The following is a 13,529-nucleotide window of genomic DNA, read 5'->3' on the forward strand; positions in this document are numbered from 1 at the left end:
CCAGACAATAATCTCCAAGCTTCCAACAATACAAAATGTGCATGTTGATGCTGAAGTAGTAACTACTCGCTAAGAGAACAGATACCCAGACAGTTACAGTGTTTGTCCAACCACAGTTTGCTGACAAAGCGTTGAGTCTGACAGAGATGCTGCCATGACCACTTTTCGCCACAGGAGGGCTCAGCGGACTGGCTCTCTTCAGGGGTTCTCGGCAAGTCTCCCATACTTTTTACTCTTTAATTATTTGGTCTGGTGGAAAAAGAGGATGACAAGAGTTCAATGGTGAGAGGAGAAAACAGGAGTCAAAATAAAGAGGCAGGTGAGGTGGAGCTAGTTTTGATGTGCTCAGGAAAAAAGGAAAAGAAAAAAGACAGAAAGGATGGGAGTTCCCTCCTCCTAACAACCACTGGCACAGGGAATTAAAACAGAAAGGAAAAGAATGAAGAACAGAACAAGAAGGCAATGAAACCAAAGGGAAAAATGAGCACACACAAACACACACACACAGGCAGGCAGGCTGCCGGAGACTGTTCTGGAGTGGATTTTGGTTGCACGTGAGCAGGGAAATGGGAGGGAGAGGGAGGTGGGTCTAGATGACATCATGTGTTGCTATAGCCCAGCTGAGGCCTGACAGGAAGATTTTTAACAGGCAACATCTGCAGGAGCAGGCCCTGAGAAGAACGGAGAGGGAGAGAGAGACAGACAGACAGCAGGAGAAGGCCAGCCAGAAGACAGAGGACAGGAGAAAGTTTAACCCTTTACAAAATGCTGCCGACTGAGAGAAGAAAGATATTTCACCTGAATTTACTGCATTTCTCCAACAACAATAGACAAGGTAGCTAAGAAAACATGTAAGATGAAAAAAAATTCTGAGATTCTTTTTCGTAATCTAGCAAATCAGTTTCTTGTGTAATGATGATTGTCTCTATCAGGAGCATGATATCATGTAAACACCATAACTTTAGGTATATATATTACGCATGTGTGACATGGTTTGACGGCGTGCAACACATCCATCAAGTGATATGGTGATGTGATGACAATCAATGGGTTAACTCATACACAGAAAACAAGCATAACTATAAATCAGCTCCTGTGCTGGAGTCATTTACGGTGCGACCGCCAGAACACCTCAACGGCGAGGAATAAATCCAGCTTAAGCCTTCGTTCCCCTCTGCTGTCTTATTAGGGCGCAATGCGACGCAGCCCTGGGCAGGTTGACTTTTAAACAGCTACAGAAAGGTCACTGTAGCCGGCCACTAATAGAACACAACATGCCGTGACCCCCTTTTCACAAACCTACACAGCGAGAGGGACCTACACACGCCAGCAGAAAGAAAAACAGAAAAACAGTAGAGCGGCACGTTATGTAATCTTCAACGAGTATTTGAAGTTTTATTAGATGCCAAACAAATCTGAATTGATTTCTGTTTTATATGAGGACAACAAAATAAGGTTGAGTCTGTTCCTGTGTGCAGCTGCTCCGCTGACATCCCCACTTTTGTTTAATTCAATAAATTGAACATAAAACAGAGTTTTTTTTAAAAGCTCCTGTTACTGTGCATGTATTTTTGTCGATACAGGCCACTATTAAATTAGGGAGAACGGTGAATTAAATTATGATAATGCCTTTACCCTTCAGTTTTAAACACACAACCCTGAGTTCCTTTTACAGCTATATAATCACTTAACCTTTTATATGGCTTAGCCTGTATTTTCACAGTTGGTCATGTGTATAACTGTGTGTGTGTGTGTCTCTCTCAAACACACAGTTAACACACATACAGTTCATGCTAATTGGAAAGAGAGTGAAGGGAAGAAAAAAGCACTAATCCTTCCAAATGATTGGAGCCATGTTGTCAAGGGCAAAATCTGTCTGTTTGACATAAGAACGGAGAGAGACGGTGGAGCATGAAGAGAAACGGAGTAGGACAGACAGAGAGCTGGAGAGTCAAAGAGAGAAAGGGAGAAAGAAGCAAGGTAACACAGGGTGCCGGCGGTGAATTGAAAAAAGAAAGCGAGAGCGTGGAGGAAGAGCCGTAGAACAAAGACTTGTGAGTAAGTGATGCTGAAGTTCGTCTTGGCAGGCAGTCACTCTCATTGAGATTCACTGTTGGTTTTACTGGACAATTCCAGACACTTTAAAAAGCTGAAACACATGCCTGAGTCTGCATCAGTAGCAGTACATTACAATTACAACAACAACAACAACAACAACAACAACAACACTGGACAGAGGGCATTGGACAAGAAGCAGGGGAAGTGAAGGAAAAGACACGAAAGGAAGAAAAAGCAGCAAAACTGGGAGCTCTTGAGAACACGACAGAGAAAAGAACACCCTGGCAGACCATTCCTTCTGATTAGGGTGATCACACGAATTCCAGTTTTCTGACTCAAACCACTGCTGCTCCTTCTCTTCCTCTTCCTAATCCTCTTCTTTTTTTTCACATTGCGGGGTTCCTTGAAACCTAAGCTAAGTGCCATGGTGAGGGAGGCAGGCTTTCACAGCCCCTAGCCAGCACTACTATATATAGCTGCAGTCGCGGCAGGCCAAAACACAATCATCACTCTCCCAGACACAATGGAGGAGAGGAGAGGTTATGAGGGGGAGAAGTAAGAAGATAGAAGGAGCAAGAGTAAAAGGAAGAGAGTGGAGAAGGCAAGAAGAAGAGTGAACAATAAAAACAAAGTATAGGAGAGAGACGAGAAAAGCACAGAAGTAGTTAGGAGAAATCATTCAGAGGAAAATAAAAGGAGGATGTGGCAGATATGGGAAAGGAGTCCAGAGATAGGAGGGTTTCAAATGGGCATAATAACCGAACAGGCAAGCTGCACCTCAGGCCGATTAATAGAAAATATTCCACAGTATCTTCAGTCACAAAACTCCTAATACAAACCATTTACCTGCCATGGAAATGTCCCTACAGTAGCATACTTTCCATAGATGCTACTATCACATTTTCCAAGCCCTGCTGGAAAGCTTTAGAATTGCCTCCATGCTTTCCTTTTTCCTTTCTGTGTAATTTGTAGATGTCACAGTTCTGTCATCTTAGTGAAAGTGCAGCCACACAGTACCTGCTTGCGGAGCTCCTCAGCAGCTCTCCTCAGTGGCAGCCCATTGGCTGAGCCTCGACCGCTGGCCATGGCGTGCTGGACCCTTGCATGCTCCTGTGCCTCCACCCGTTCACTGCGCTCCCTCAGCAGAGGTGGAGGGGGAGGTGGAGGAGGTGGCAATGGCGGGGCAGGCGCATCCCTGCCGTGACTTCCCGCCTTGGGCCTTGGACTCTCCCTGGTCCCTGCTTTACCATGACTGTTGAACACTGAAGGGGAAGAGAATCAGGAATCAGGTGTGTTAGTTTAATTAATATAAGGGAGGTGATTTTTAAATACAGATTAGGACAAATTTAATATTAGTGTCAAATGTAAAACTCCTGTGGAAATGATAGTGCAGCTACACAAGTCAGCAATATTGACTGTGATCACTGCTGATAAACTGGTTTTAGAAATGATTCTCTGAGTACATGAAACATGAAACACTGTGATCCACTTTTTTTTTTTTTTTTTAACAAATGACCCTCCCTCCTATAAAGTTGCTAATGTTTACAAATATAAATACATAAAATGCAAAAATAAGGCAACTTTTTCAGGCTGCCAACTACCTGTGCCAATGCCAGTGTGTGCCCTGGCACCAAACCACATGATCAAGTGGAAAAAGCCCACACAAACATTGGAGTGACAGGCTCTGGGCAAACATATAGTCCTCGAACAGTAAAATATGCAGGACATTATGTGTGTATGAAAACGTCTTTGTATTACATGTCAGTGAAGCTGTTCAAAATGGATGGAGACTACATCAACCTTTAGGGATCATACTAAGCGAATTGAACAGGAGCGAAGCAATTAACATACACATTCAACAGCCCTCTCTTTAGCGTTTATGAGGCCTGATTTAAAGTTTCAGTGCATCTTAATAGCAACAGGCTATATGGAAAGAATGACTGGAGGCCACAGCACAAGCACACAGAGCATTTACAGTACACAACATAAACAGTAGTCTTCAGAAAGTGCAGTGCTGTTAGATGATCTGTATGTACAGTACAATTTTAAGGATCAGTGTATGTTTCTGTCTGCAAAAGTATGTATATGTGTGTGTTATTATACTGCATGTGTGTACCCATTCCACACCACAAGTGAGCGTCTGTGGGTCTCTGGGGCCCCTGGTTCAATGAAAAACGGGGGGGGAAAAAAATCTGACATTTCATGAAGTGAGCTAAGCAAGAAACCGAGCCTAATAAAAGCTGTTTAATTTAGCTATGTCAACATGGCACAAGGCCGAGAGAGAGAGAAGTGGAGAGATGGCGCACTGATAAATGGCCGGCAATGTAGGGCCTTTCCTGTCTCTCTTTAAGTCAGAGGATAAAATGTTACTCTCTTCTTCGCTAATTCTATTTATCCTTTTTCTCAACTGCCTCCCATGCTGGAGAGTGGCCCAAATTGCATATTATAGCATCCTGTTTGACACTAATCTTAATGCCACAAAAATGTACTGAGGTGTGTGTGTGTGTGTGTGTGTGTCTGATATCCCGTGCAGTATAAACAGTCTCTTCGCTGAAGAAATGACCCAGTCTTGACTATGTGCACACCTACGCATAGACAAACGTCAGTTCAGTGTCCTTAACCTCCTCATCTCAATTGTCCCCCTGCAAAGTATATCTACCTCTTTCCGTCTTATCTATTTATTTAGCATATCACAGCGAAGGCACCAAGGTGCTTTGCAAACAGTGTTGTGTGAGATAAGACGGGAGAATAAGTTGTCCTCATACACACAACAAGCCTGGATTTGTTCAAAGTGGTTTCACTATTCTGCTGTTCGTGCTTCTTATGCTGATATGTGTAAATGTTTTGTTGATGCTTCGAGCTGCAGCTATAGATGTTCCTGTAAGAATGAGATAAAAGTTTATGTAACGCTTTGTCTGTTGGGGGGGCAGGCACAACCAATGAGCTATATACAAAGACAGTGCACAGTTCTCCACAAGTTCAATGCAAGCAAATCTATGGACCTCTCTCCAGCTTCCTCTTTTAATCCCACCAGTCTCTCTGTTCTCTCTCCCTCCCTCTCTCCTCCACATTCCACTTGAGAGGATGACAGAGCAAAAAGCTCAGCAAAGCGTTCACCTCTTGAACTTTTGTGGTGGAGACTGGGGGTGGGAAGTCAGGGTGGTTGGAAAGGAGGAACTATCAAGTCCAGCCCTTTTTTCATGGGAAACGCCTCACCACAAGGATTGAATGCCTCTAAAGTTTCCCAGGGAGGGAAGGACTCCAGGTTTGAATCATTCTTTTAAGGCTCTTCAAAATAAACTGTAGATTCAATACTACAAGATGGACATGGACAAAATCATTTTGTGCAACTGTAAATAAAAATGGGACACAGGAGAAATTTTCTGATCTATTAAAGTAGTACATGTTTTACTGTGTAAACTGAAAAAAAAAGTCCACCTTATAAATCTAAATCAAAATCAAATCAGGTGTTATATTGGATAGCAGAATGATGAGATGAAGAAATCTGCACTGCACTGGTCATCAGTGGTGGGACTGTGTGTGCATCTGTTCACATAGCTGCAATTGCAAGTGCAATGTTCTCAATGTTGAGCACAAGTGTGTGTACGAATATTCAACCAATGTGTGTGTGTGTGTGTGTGTGTGTGTGTGTGTGTGTGTGTGTGTGTGTGTGTGTGTGTGTGGAGGGTCCGGGCCAGCTGTTGCAGCATGTGCATAAACACCTTGTTAGGGCTTTGCAAGCTAAGTGTTAATTGGGGTGGAAAGAGAGTGTGCTGCACTGCTATCCCATGTGACTTACCCTGTCTCTGCAGTGGAAAACAAGAGTAAAAGTGTAGGAAATTTCTCAAATGCACTCACATACAGGGGTACGCACGCACGCACGCACGCACGCACGCACGCACAAAAGTAATCCTACTCTGTCTTCTGTCCCATGACTCATTCCGTGCTTCTGTTTGGCCTGTGTTCTCTTTTACTGTTGCATTTCTCCATCTTTCACTTTCTCCACATCGTTTTCCAAAATGGATGTTTCCATACTCTTACAGTTTTTCCCTCACATAGTGCATTAGATCACATGAAAATACTCCTTACCTCAAAGTGTGTTAGGAAAAAAAATGTGGCGTGTTTTGGTTCTAAGCGCCAGGCCTGTCCTTACCGTGCCCGTTGAGCGGCTGCCTTGCAGGGAGCTTGCACTTGCGGGGTGTGGAGTGGCAGGAGGAGGAGGTCGAGGCTTCCCTGCTTCCCGCGCCGTGAGCGTGGATACCACCTCCGTTCCTCACATCCTCCTCCTCCTCTTCTTCGTCCTCCTCCAGGTCCTCCTCCTCTTGGGAGCTTCCGAAGTAGGCCATGTTGCTGGGCAGTGCCGATGAACCTGAGCGCAGAGAGATGATGGAAAAGAGGAGAAAGCAACACACAGACAGTGAGATGAATAATAAAGAGGTAGGTTGGGGGAGGAGGGGCAGGAATGAGAGAAAGGGAAATGAAAAATGACAATCTGAAATACAAAAAAAGCTGTGAAAAACACAGCTTTGCTATTTATATATCCAAGACAGTATCCAGGTTGAACACACAATACAACTTATTTAGAGCCCCAGCTGTCCATATATGAAAATGTTTTTTTTATTTCATTCTAATCTCAGACCATTACAGATAAATCAACATCAACGTGTAGGCGGTGGAATATAAATGTAAAAATAGAAGTTGTTCATGGGTTTGTGAATAATGGCGATTGTGCTGCTGTTTTCTTCCCACCTGTCATTATCTCAGTTGGTGGCCTATTGATGCAGTGTAAACTGCTCTGTACATAGCAGCATCATTGTTACACTCACTCAAACACTAAAAATGCACAAATCTAATCAAGGTGATACACAGCAAAACATCATAATACTGTCTGCAAAAGACTGACAGTTTTACTTTGAGAACATCTGCACTTGGTGTGACTCAGGATAAACTTCTGTTGCCTTTTGAATCACACTTATAATAAGCTGCATCTCTGGATTCACCATTTATCAGCAAACCTTGACATTTGTTCCTTGTGTTTGTCCTGTAAATGTTTTGCTTTCTACAGTGTTTTGTAAATGCCATTGCAAGACTTTCGTAGTAGAGTTGGTTCTAGCAACAGCAGTAGTATTAGCATATGCACTGCAGAGGAATGAGAGATGGGATGACATATTATTAATATTCAGAAATCTACTACTGAAGCCAGACCACTGGAGTATGTAACAAGATGTCTTTCTGCAGAGACTCTTGATGGTGACATTTTTATTGAGACATACACACTTTACATATGCTCAAATATAAAACTCTGTAAAAGAGTTAATTTAGAAACCAGAGTATCTCTCTCTCTCTCTCTTCCCTCTCGCTGCTGAACTAATCCCAAATCTGTCACTTTTACTCTTCCAATTGATGTTCTCTTGCTTTCCTTTTTCTGTCACACTCAATCGCTTTCATTGTCATCTCTGTGAAATCTAGCTCAATGCGTGCTGGAAGGAGGTCAGTGGTGTTTGGCTGCGTGTAGTCTGTGATGTTACCTTAGTTAGCTGAATGCAGATGCACACTCTGCTCTCATAAAAAGGTCATAAAGCCCAAAGCTAAGTTATTAAATCTCAGAATGTTACACTTGGAAACCAGTGTGCAAACAGCTGGTTCAGTCACACAGATGTGGGAATAAAAAAAATACAAGATCTTCTCACTTGTTTCTCATATTGGATTGACAATGAGCTGCATCTGCAAGATCAGTATGAAGACAGAAGATTTCTCCCTGTATACTTTAGGATGGATGTGCGAGTAACCTTGAGTAACTAAGAAAGGTGGGCACGATTGGCAAAGTTTTCAGTTTTGTAAAATTAGGCTTTGCAGTTCAACAACTGTAAGTTTGTTGCTGGGGGTTTATAGTTAACTAGAATGTGTTGTTGTGTAACCTCCAAATAGCTTTGATTAAATCTGGCTGTTTATGAGCAGGAAACACTGGATTTTATGAAGTTGTGAGTCCTTTATGACTAAATCGATTGCATAGCATGAGCAGCTACTGTGGTTTTTATTACCCTTTTAAGGGCCACAGTATTTAAAGGGCCTTCACAAGAAGCTACGTGTGATTATATGTCAATTAAATAATCTTTAGCCACTAAAAAACAGGCAGAATCCAACTAGCTTGCATTAACCTATACACAAGCACTTAAAAAAAAAAGACTTGGATTAAATTAAAAATTAGCAGAGCTAATTATTTAATTAGCATGTTGTTTTGAAGGGTGCTGAAAACTTATCTTTAGATTTTACACATTCAATACATTTTTAAGTGGCTCAATTAAAATATAGAGATAAGTATGAGCACACAAAATAGTTCAATTTATGCCACAAAGGAAATATTACATATCAGAACAAGCTAGAAATTAGCAGCAAAATTCTAAAAGTAAAATCAGTAGATCTGTATCAGCACAACAGCTTTCAGGATAAGATATTATGCTCATTCATTAGTTCATCGCTAAGAATAATGTAACTGCGCTGAAGCTGCTACGGGCAGAATAATTATTTAGCAGCCAGCCTTGTGTAATCAATAACTGTGCAATGTTACACACATATACATATTTGCAGTAAAGAGCTTAGCTTGTATACACTACACAGTGTGTGAGTGTGTGTGTGTGTGTGTCTAAGTCTGGGCGTTCTTAATGACCTGAGTGGGGGGTTGTGGAGGGAGATGATGCAATACTTCACTGGTGCTAACCAGTGCCACACAGACAACGGTACATACTGTACTACTTTAAATAGTCTACACTACAGAACAAAACAGAAATTAATGAAAAGAAGGTAAGAGTCCTCCTGGGAACAGCGAAGGTGAAAGCTACAGAATCTCTTTTCTTTCTTTTCCAAACTGCTACAAATCAACTTTTCAAACAATGTCGATTTTGATTCTGTTTTTGTGTTGAAAACACATACAGAAATCCCTATTCTACTTTTTATCCCATGCAGGATTTTTGCTGTTTATCTGTGTGTTTGTCTGTTTTTAATGTTGTGTGTACATGCACTATAAATAAAGTTTGATTCGATTATTCCAACTTTCTTTCCTTTCCAAAACACATGCTGTTCGCCTTAAAGTAAGTGACAATTACTGGCCAGTCGGGGGGGGACCTGTGGTTTTCACATGTCACTTCCCATTTATTTTGCAAGCTTAGTTTAAATATCCTGCTTGTACAAAGCTTTCCAAACACTAAAAAGTAAAACCTGGTAATAATAAATCTTGTTGTGCCTTGGATCACACTTTTTACACTGCAGCTCTGCCAGTTTCTAATTATCTCCTCAGAGAGCTGGAGAGAAAAAAAAAAACCTGTAGTAGCAGCAGATTCCCTGAACAGATAATAATAGAGTTTACCTGCTCTCTTTAACTTCTAAAGCAGGTCTATAGGGCAAAAAGTAATTGTTCCACAACACTGAATGTCTGGATTTTCCATAATCCATAGTTACCCATGTGGTGGTGGCTGTTTCTCTACAAGCAGGTTAAATCTAGAAGTTCTGATGCCCAGTTTGTGTTTATATCATACAACATCTGAGATAAGATTCATAAACCAATTATATTGTAAGTATTTGGACTGGCCCAGCAGTGCAATGTTCAGTTTTCTTGTTTTTAACCAGTGGATCAAGCCTTGAGAATTTGGTGACCACAGCGCACACATAAACAAAAAAAAAAAAAAAAAAAAAACAGAAAACAGATACACAAAGCCACACACATGCCCACGAACAAACACAGCACAGACACCTCGTTTATCTTGGCGGCAGAGCAAACGCTTCTCTCTTAGACCAAACAAACACACCAAGGCAGCACACACACTGGCCCGATCAGCTTCTAATGACTCGCTTCATTAGCTAAATGGCTGTAATTTACTGCCCTGTACAAGGGTCAGCGGGCCAATGGCAAACAGACCACAGGGGCACCTGGGGGCAGAAATAGATGGGGAAGTGTATGTTTGTTTTGCGGGTGCAGAGAAGTGGATATCAAGAAGAGAAAAAAAATGCAAAAACACAGAAAAGGAAACGTGTTGTTTTAAATTACTTCTATTCTTCTAATTTAACATTGAAGACATTGAAGTTTGGGATTAAATTCATTGACTACAAGGTCCTGAGGAAGACATAAAAAAAAAACATATCAGCCATACTTTGCTTTCCCACTGCCACTGGGAAAGAAAACAGAGGACCCAGAGTAAAAAGAGATTTTTAATGCACCAGAAAGAAAAGAAATGGCAGAAGATAAAGAGCAGACAACAGTCAGCAACAGATGTGACAGCAGCACTCAAATGTGCCCTCTAATATATTCAAGATCCTCTAAATAAAACTCGGTTTCTGGAGAGAGGGAGAATGGAGAGGGAACAAATAATGAAAGACAGAGAGTGAGCCTGCCAAACAGATCAAGTGGTCCAAAACTGACCACTGGCATCCAAAATACGTGAGTGGCAGCAATATTTCTGGGGCTGATAGCAGTGATTTGAACCTCTCATCTCTGGCACAGAACCCTCGAATCTATCAGTTCTTAGAAAACACACAGATTACTCAGACATGCACCGTGAAAAAAAAAAAAAAAACACAACTCAGTCCTCCTCAAAGATCTCCAACAGTGCTTGAGCCCAATCCTCCAATTACACCAGCTTTTCATCCACCTCATTGCAACCGCAGACGAACCATAATTAGGTCTGAAAGAGTCTATTAGGATTGTCATTTTTAATGCGGCTCTTGGGTGGGTGGGGGGCCATAATTACAAACACTCCATTCTCTGGCTACCCTTCTTTTGTCCTCTTAACTGGAACTGAAACAATGAGGACAATTTAAATAGTCAATCAGGAGGGTTTAGCAGCTATAGGGACATGTGGACGTGCTGACTTCGACAAAAACGTGTGCAGAGGAAGTGTGAGCACTGTTTTTAGGTGAAGGCCAGACAAATGTAGGTTTTCTAGCATGAAGAGGAAAAGTTATCTCCTGTGACTGAGGTTTGCCAAAACTCTTCATCTGTCTCTTGGGGGAGGGTAAAAAAAAAAAAAAAAAAAAAAAAAACGGTAAGAGAGATTGAAAGGGGATTAGGGATTACATCTCCAACTGACATTCCTAGATGTCAGCAAAACCATTAACCCTGCTAACTGTGGCTCTGTTTTTGGAGGAGAATACGGAATCAGTCAGTGCTGCACTACCAAATTCTGCATATCATCATCAGTGACAAGAAAATAACAAATCTACACAAACAGTTTCCAGGCTTTAATCAAACAGCAATCATACATCAGAGGGAGAGAAAAGTACCTCATCCCTGAGGGAAATTCAGTTGTCAGAAAAGCAATGCACGTGAGAGACACATGAGTAGCTGCTGGACTTGCAATCTTATTTCCAGGAGTGAAAATGTGTTTCTAGTTAGGAGAGATTCTCAAAGACAATAAAAATACCATAAAAGAAAATCAAATCCAACAATCTAGCTACAAAGATGGAGGTCCCACACAATACTCAGCAAAGGCAGTGTTCCCGTTGAAAAAGATAAATGTGAAAGGCCCACATTTGTCCCACACATGTAATCACGTACTAATAATCCAAGGTCTTTGGTTCAGTGGGTCAGAGCTACAAGGTTATGTAAGCAGAGCAGAGAATCTGGCCTTGCTAAACCTCAGAGAGAGGCACCACACTGGGGCTGGCAGGTATGGAAGAAGGCCCAGAGGGCAAATTGGTCTGCACACACTCTCCTGGAAATGACTCTTATGTAAAAGACGGTGTGTGCAGAGAGTTATTCATTTACTCCCTAATCTATTCTTATCTCTTTTATGCAATGTGTATAGTGTGCATGTCAAAGTCAAATTTTACTTACATAGCTCACAAATCATACATTTCCCTCAAAGGGTTACTTGCAAAAAATGCTAAATAAAAGTCAGAAATCAGCAAATAGCACTTTTAAATGATGTAGCTCACATCCATGACAACAATCATCTTTGAACCATTGTGGTATTAACTTAAATATTGGGTAACCCAATTTAAAATGATACCCTTGGATGACTTGGAAACCCTGAAGCATGCCAGCACTTAGCATTTGATTATTAGTGTCTTCCATTCCTCCTCCTCTCAGTGCTGCCCCCACCCTCCCAGCAGCAGCACTACACCCTCTAGGTTACCAGAGGCAGTCAGGGCCAGAGGCAGACTGGCTGGCTACCACCCAAATGGCTTTCTCCATGGATATAAACAGCCCAACTACAGGCCTGGACCACACATAAACACCCTTCTGAGAACACAGACAAGGACTGAACACTCTGCGTGTCTCTGTGTGTGTGTGTGTGTGTGTGTGTGTGTGTGTGTGTTTGCAGGAGAAAGAGATAGACAGTGAGATAATTTCAAAATAAATGCTTGAAACAGTGTGGGTGGTGATCATACATGGTGCGTGCATGCTTCTATACAGTGGACAGAAATCTTGTTTTTCACTTCTCTGTCTGGTTACTCCCACATTGCATCAGAATAATCAGAAAAACCCTCTGGAGGAATTAAAAATAACTTTTCCTCAGCAATACCACTAAGAGCCAGCCGCTTCATTATTATATTGTAAAAAATCCCAAAAGAATAAAATGTCACTTACAAGCTCAGTCTAGCCACAAAGTACACAGGCAACATACAAAAGGATGGAAAAGTTAGCTGTGATTTCACAACACAGTGAGATACAAGAGTCCTGCTTTCACAACATTCTTTTTTTTTTTTTTTTTTTCCTTCTTTATCGCCTGAAATCCTTCATAATTTAACTGCTTTTATGTAGCAGTCAGAATGACTGATGGCTAGAAGCCTTTGGAGTGGATGCATAATGTTTACCAGATAAGATAAGCAAATATTGCAGTGGGTGTGGGGGTGTATAGGTGTATCCACACAGTGTGAACATTTGACCTGGCATAAATTCCAGAAATCACCACTAATGGAGTTTCAGGGTAGAAATGTTTTGCCCTGGGTTGAGATTTCCATACTATGGCTAGCGATTCTGTCGGATGAATTTGGGGAGCAGACATGAAGGAGCCTAATGTGTGTGGTGGTCAGATCACCAGAGACGGGTATCAAAATCTTAAAAGTGGATTGGGGGTTTCAGATGATATCAAAGATTTGAGTCCCTTTGAAAAGATTAACCAGGCTTGCCTAAATGTCCTCATAGGCTGTGTCTCATCATATATCCTGGATTCTGAATGTGTGCCCACACACACACACACACACACACGCACGCACGCACGCACGCACGCACACACGCACACACACGCACACGCACACACACACACACACACACACACGTTAACTCACAACGGCTGGGCATGCAGAAGATAAAGCAGAACAGGCAACATCGGTAGTGAACATGGATTTGCACTCATGCACACGCTTGAATACACACACACACACACACACACACACACACACACACACACAACCTCAAGGGCTCTGCTGACATTCTCCCATGTCCCTTCTCTTGGTAAGGGTCCCAGCATATGGGT

The 13,529-nt window shown here is 41.9% G+C and overlaps 1 protein-coding gene across 2 annotated transcripts in view; it reads right to left on the reverse strand.

Moving 5' to 3' along the window:
• jarid2b (jumonji and AT-rich interaction domain containing 2b) overlaps positions 1 to 13,529 on the reverse strand; it is a 97,130-nt gene that overhangs the window by 11,653 nt on the left and 71,948 nt on the right. For both annotated transcript variants that reach the window (XM_026299686.2, XM_026299685.2), the window contains exons 5-6: positions 6,212 to 6,427; positions 3,076 to 3,320 (exon numbers count right to left, since the gene is read on the reverse strand). In XM_026299686.2, the coding sequence (XP_026155471.1) occupies positions 3,076 to 3,320; positions 6,212 to 6,427 (461 nt within the window). The remainder of the gene's footprint in view (positions 1 to 3,075; positions 3,321 to 6,211; positions 6,428 to 13,529) is intronic.

The sequence above is a fragment of the Mastacembelus armatus genome, chromosome 11, assembly GCF_900324485.2.
Source record: "Mastacembelus armatus chromosome 11, fMasArm1.2, whole genome shotgun sequence".
In the NCBI taxonomy this organism is placed as follows: Eukaryota; Metazoa; Chordata; class Actinopteri; order Synbranchiformes; family Mastacembelidae; genus Mastacembelus; species Mastacembelus armatus.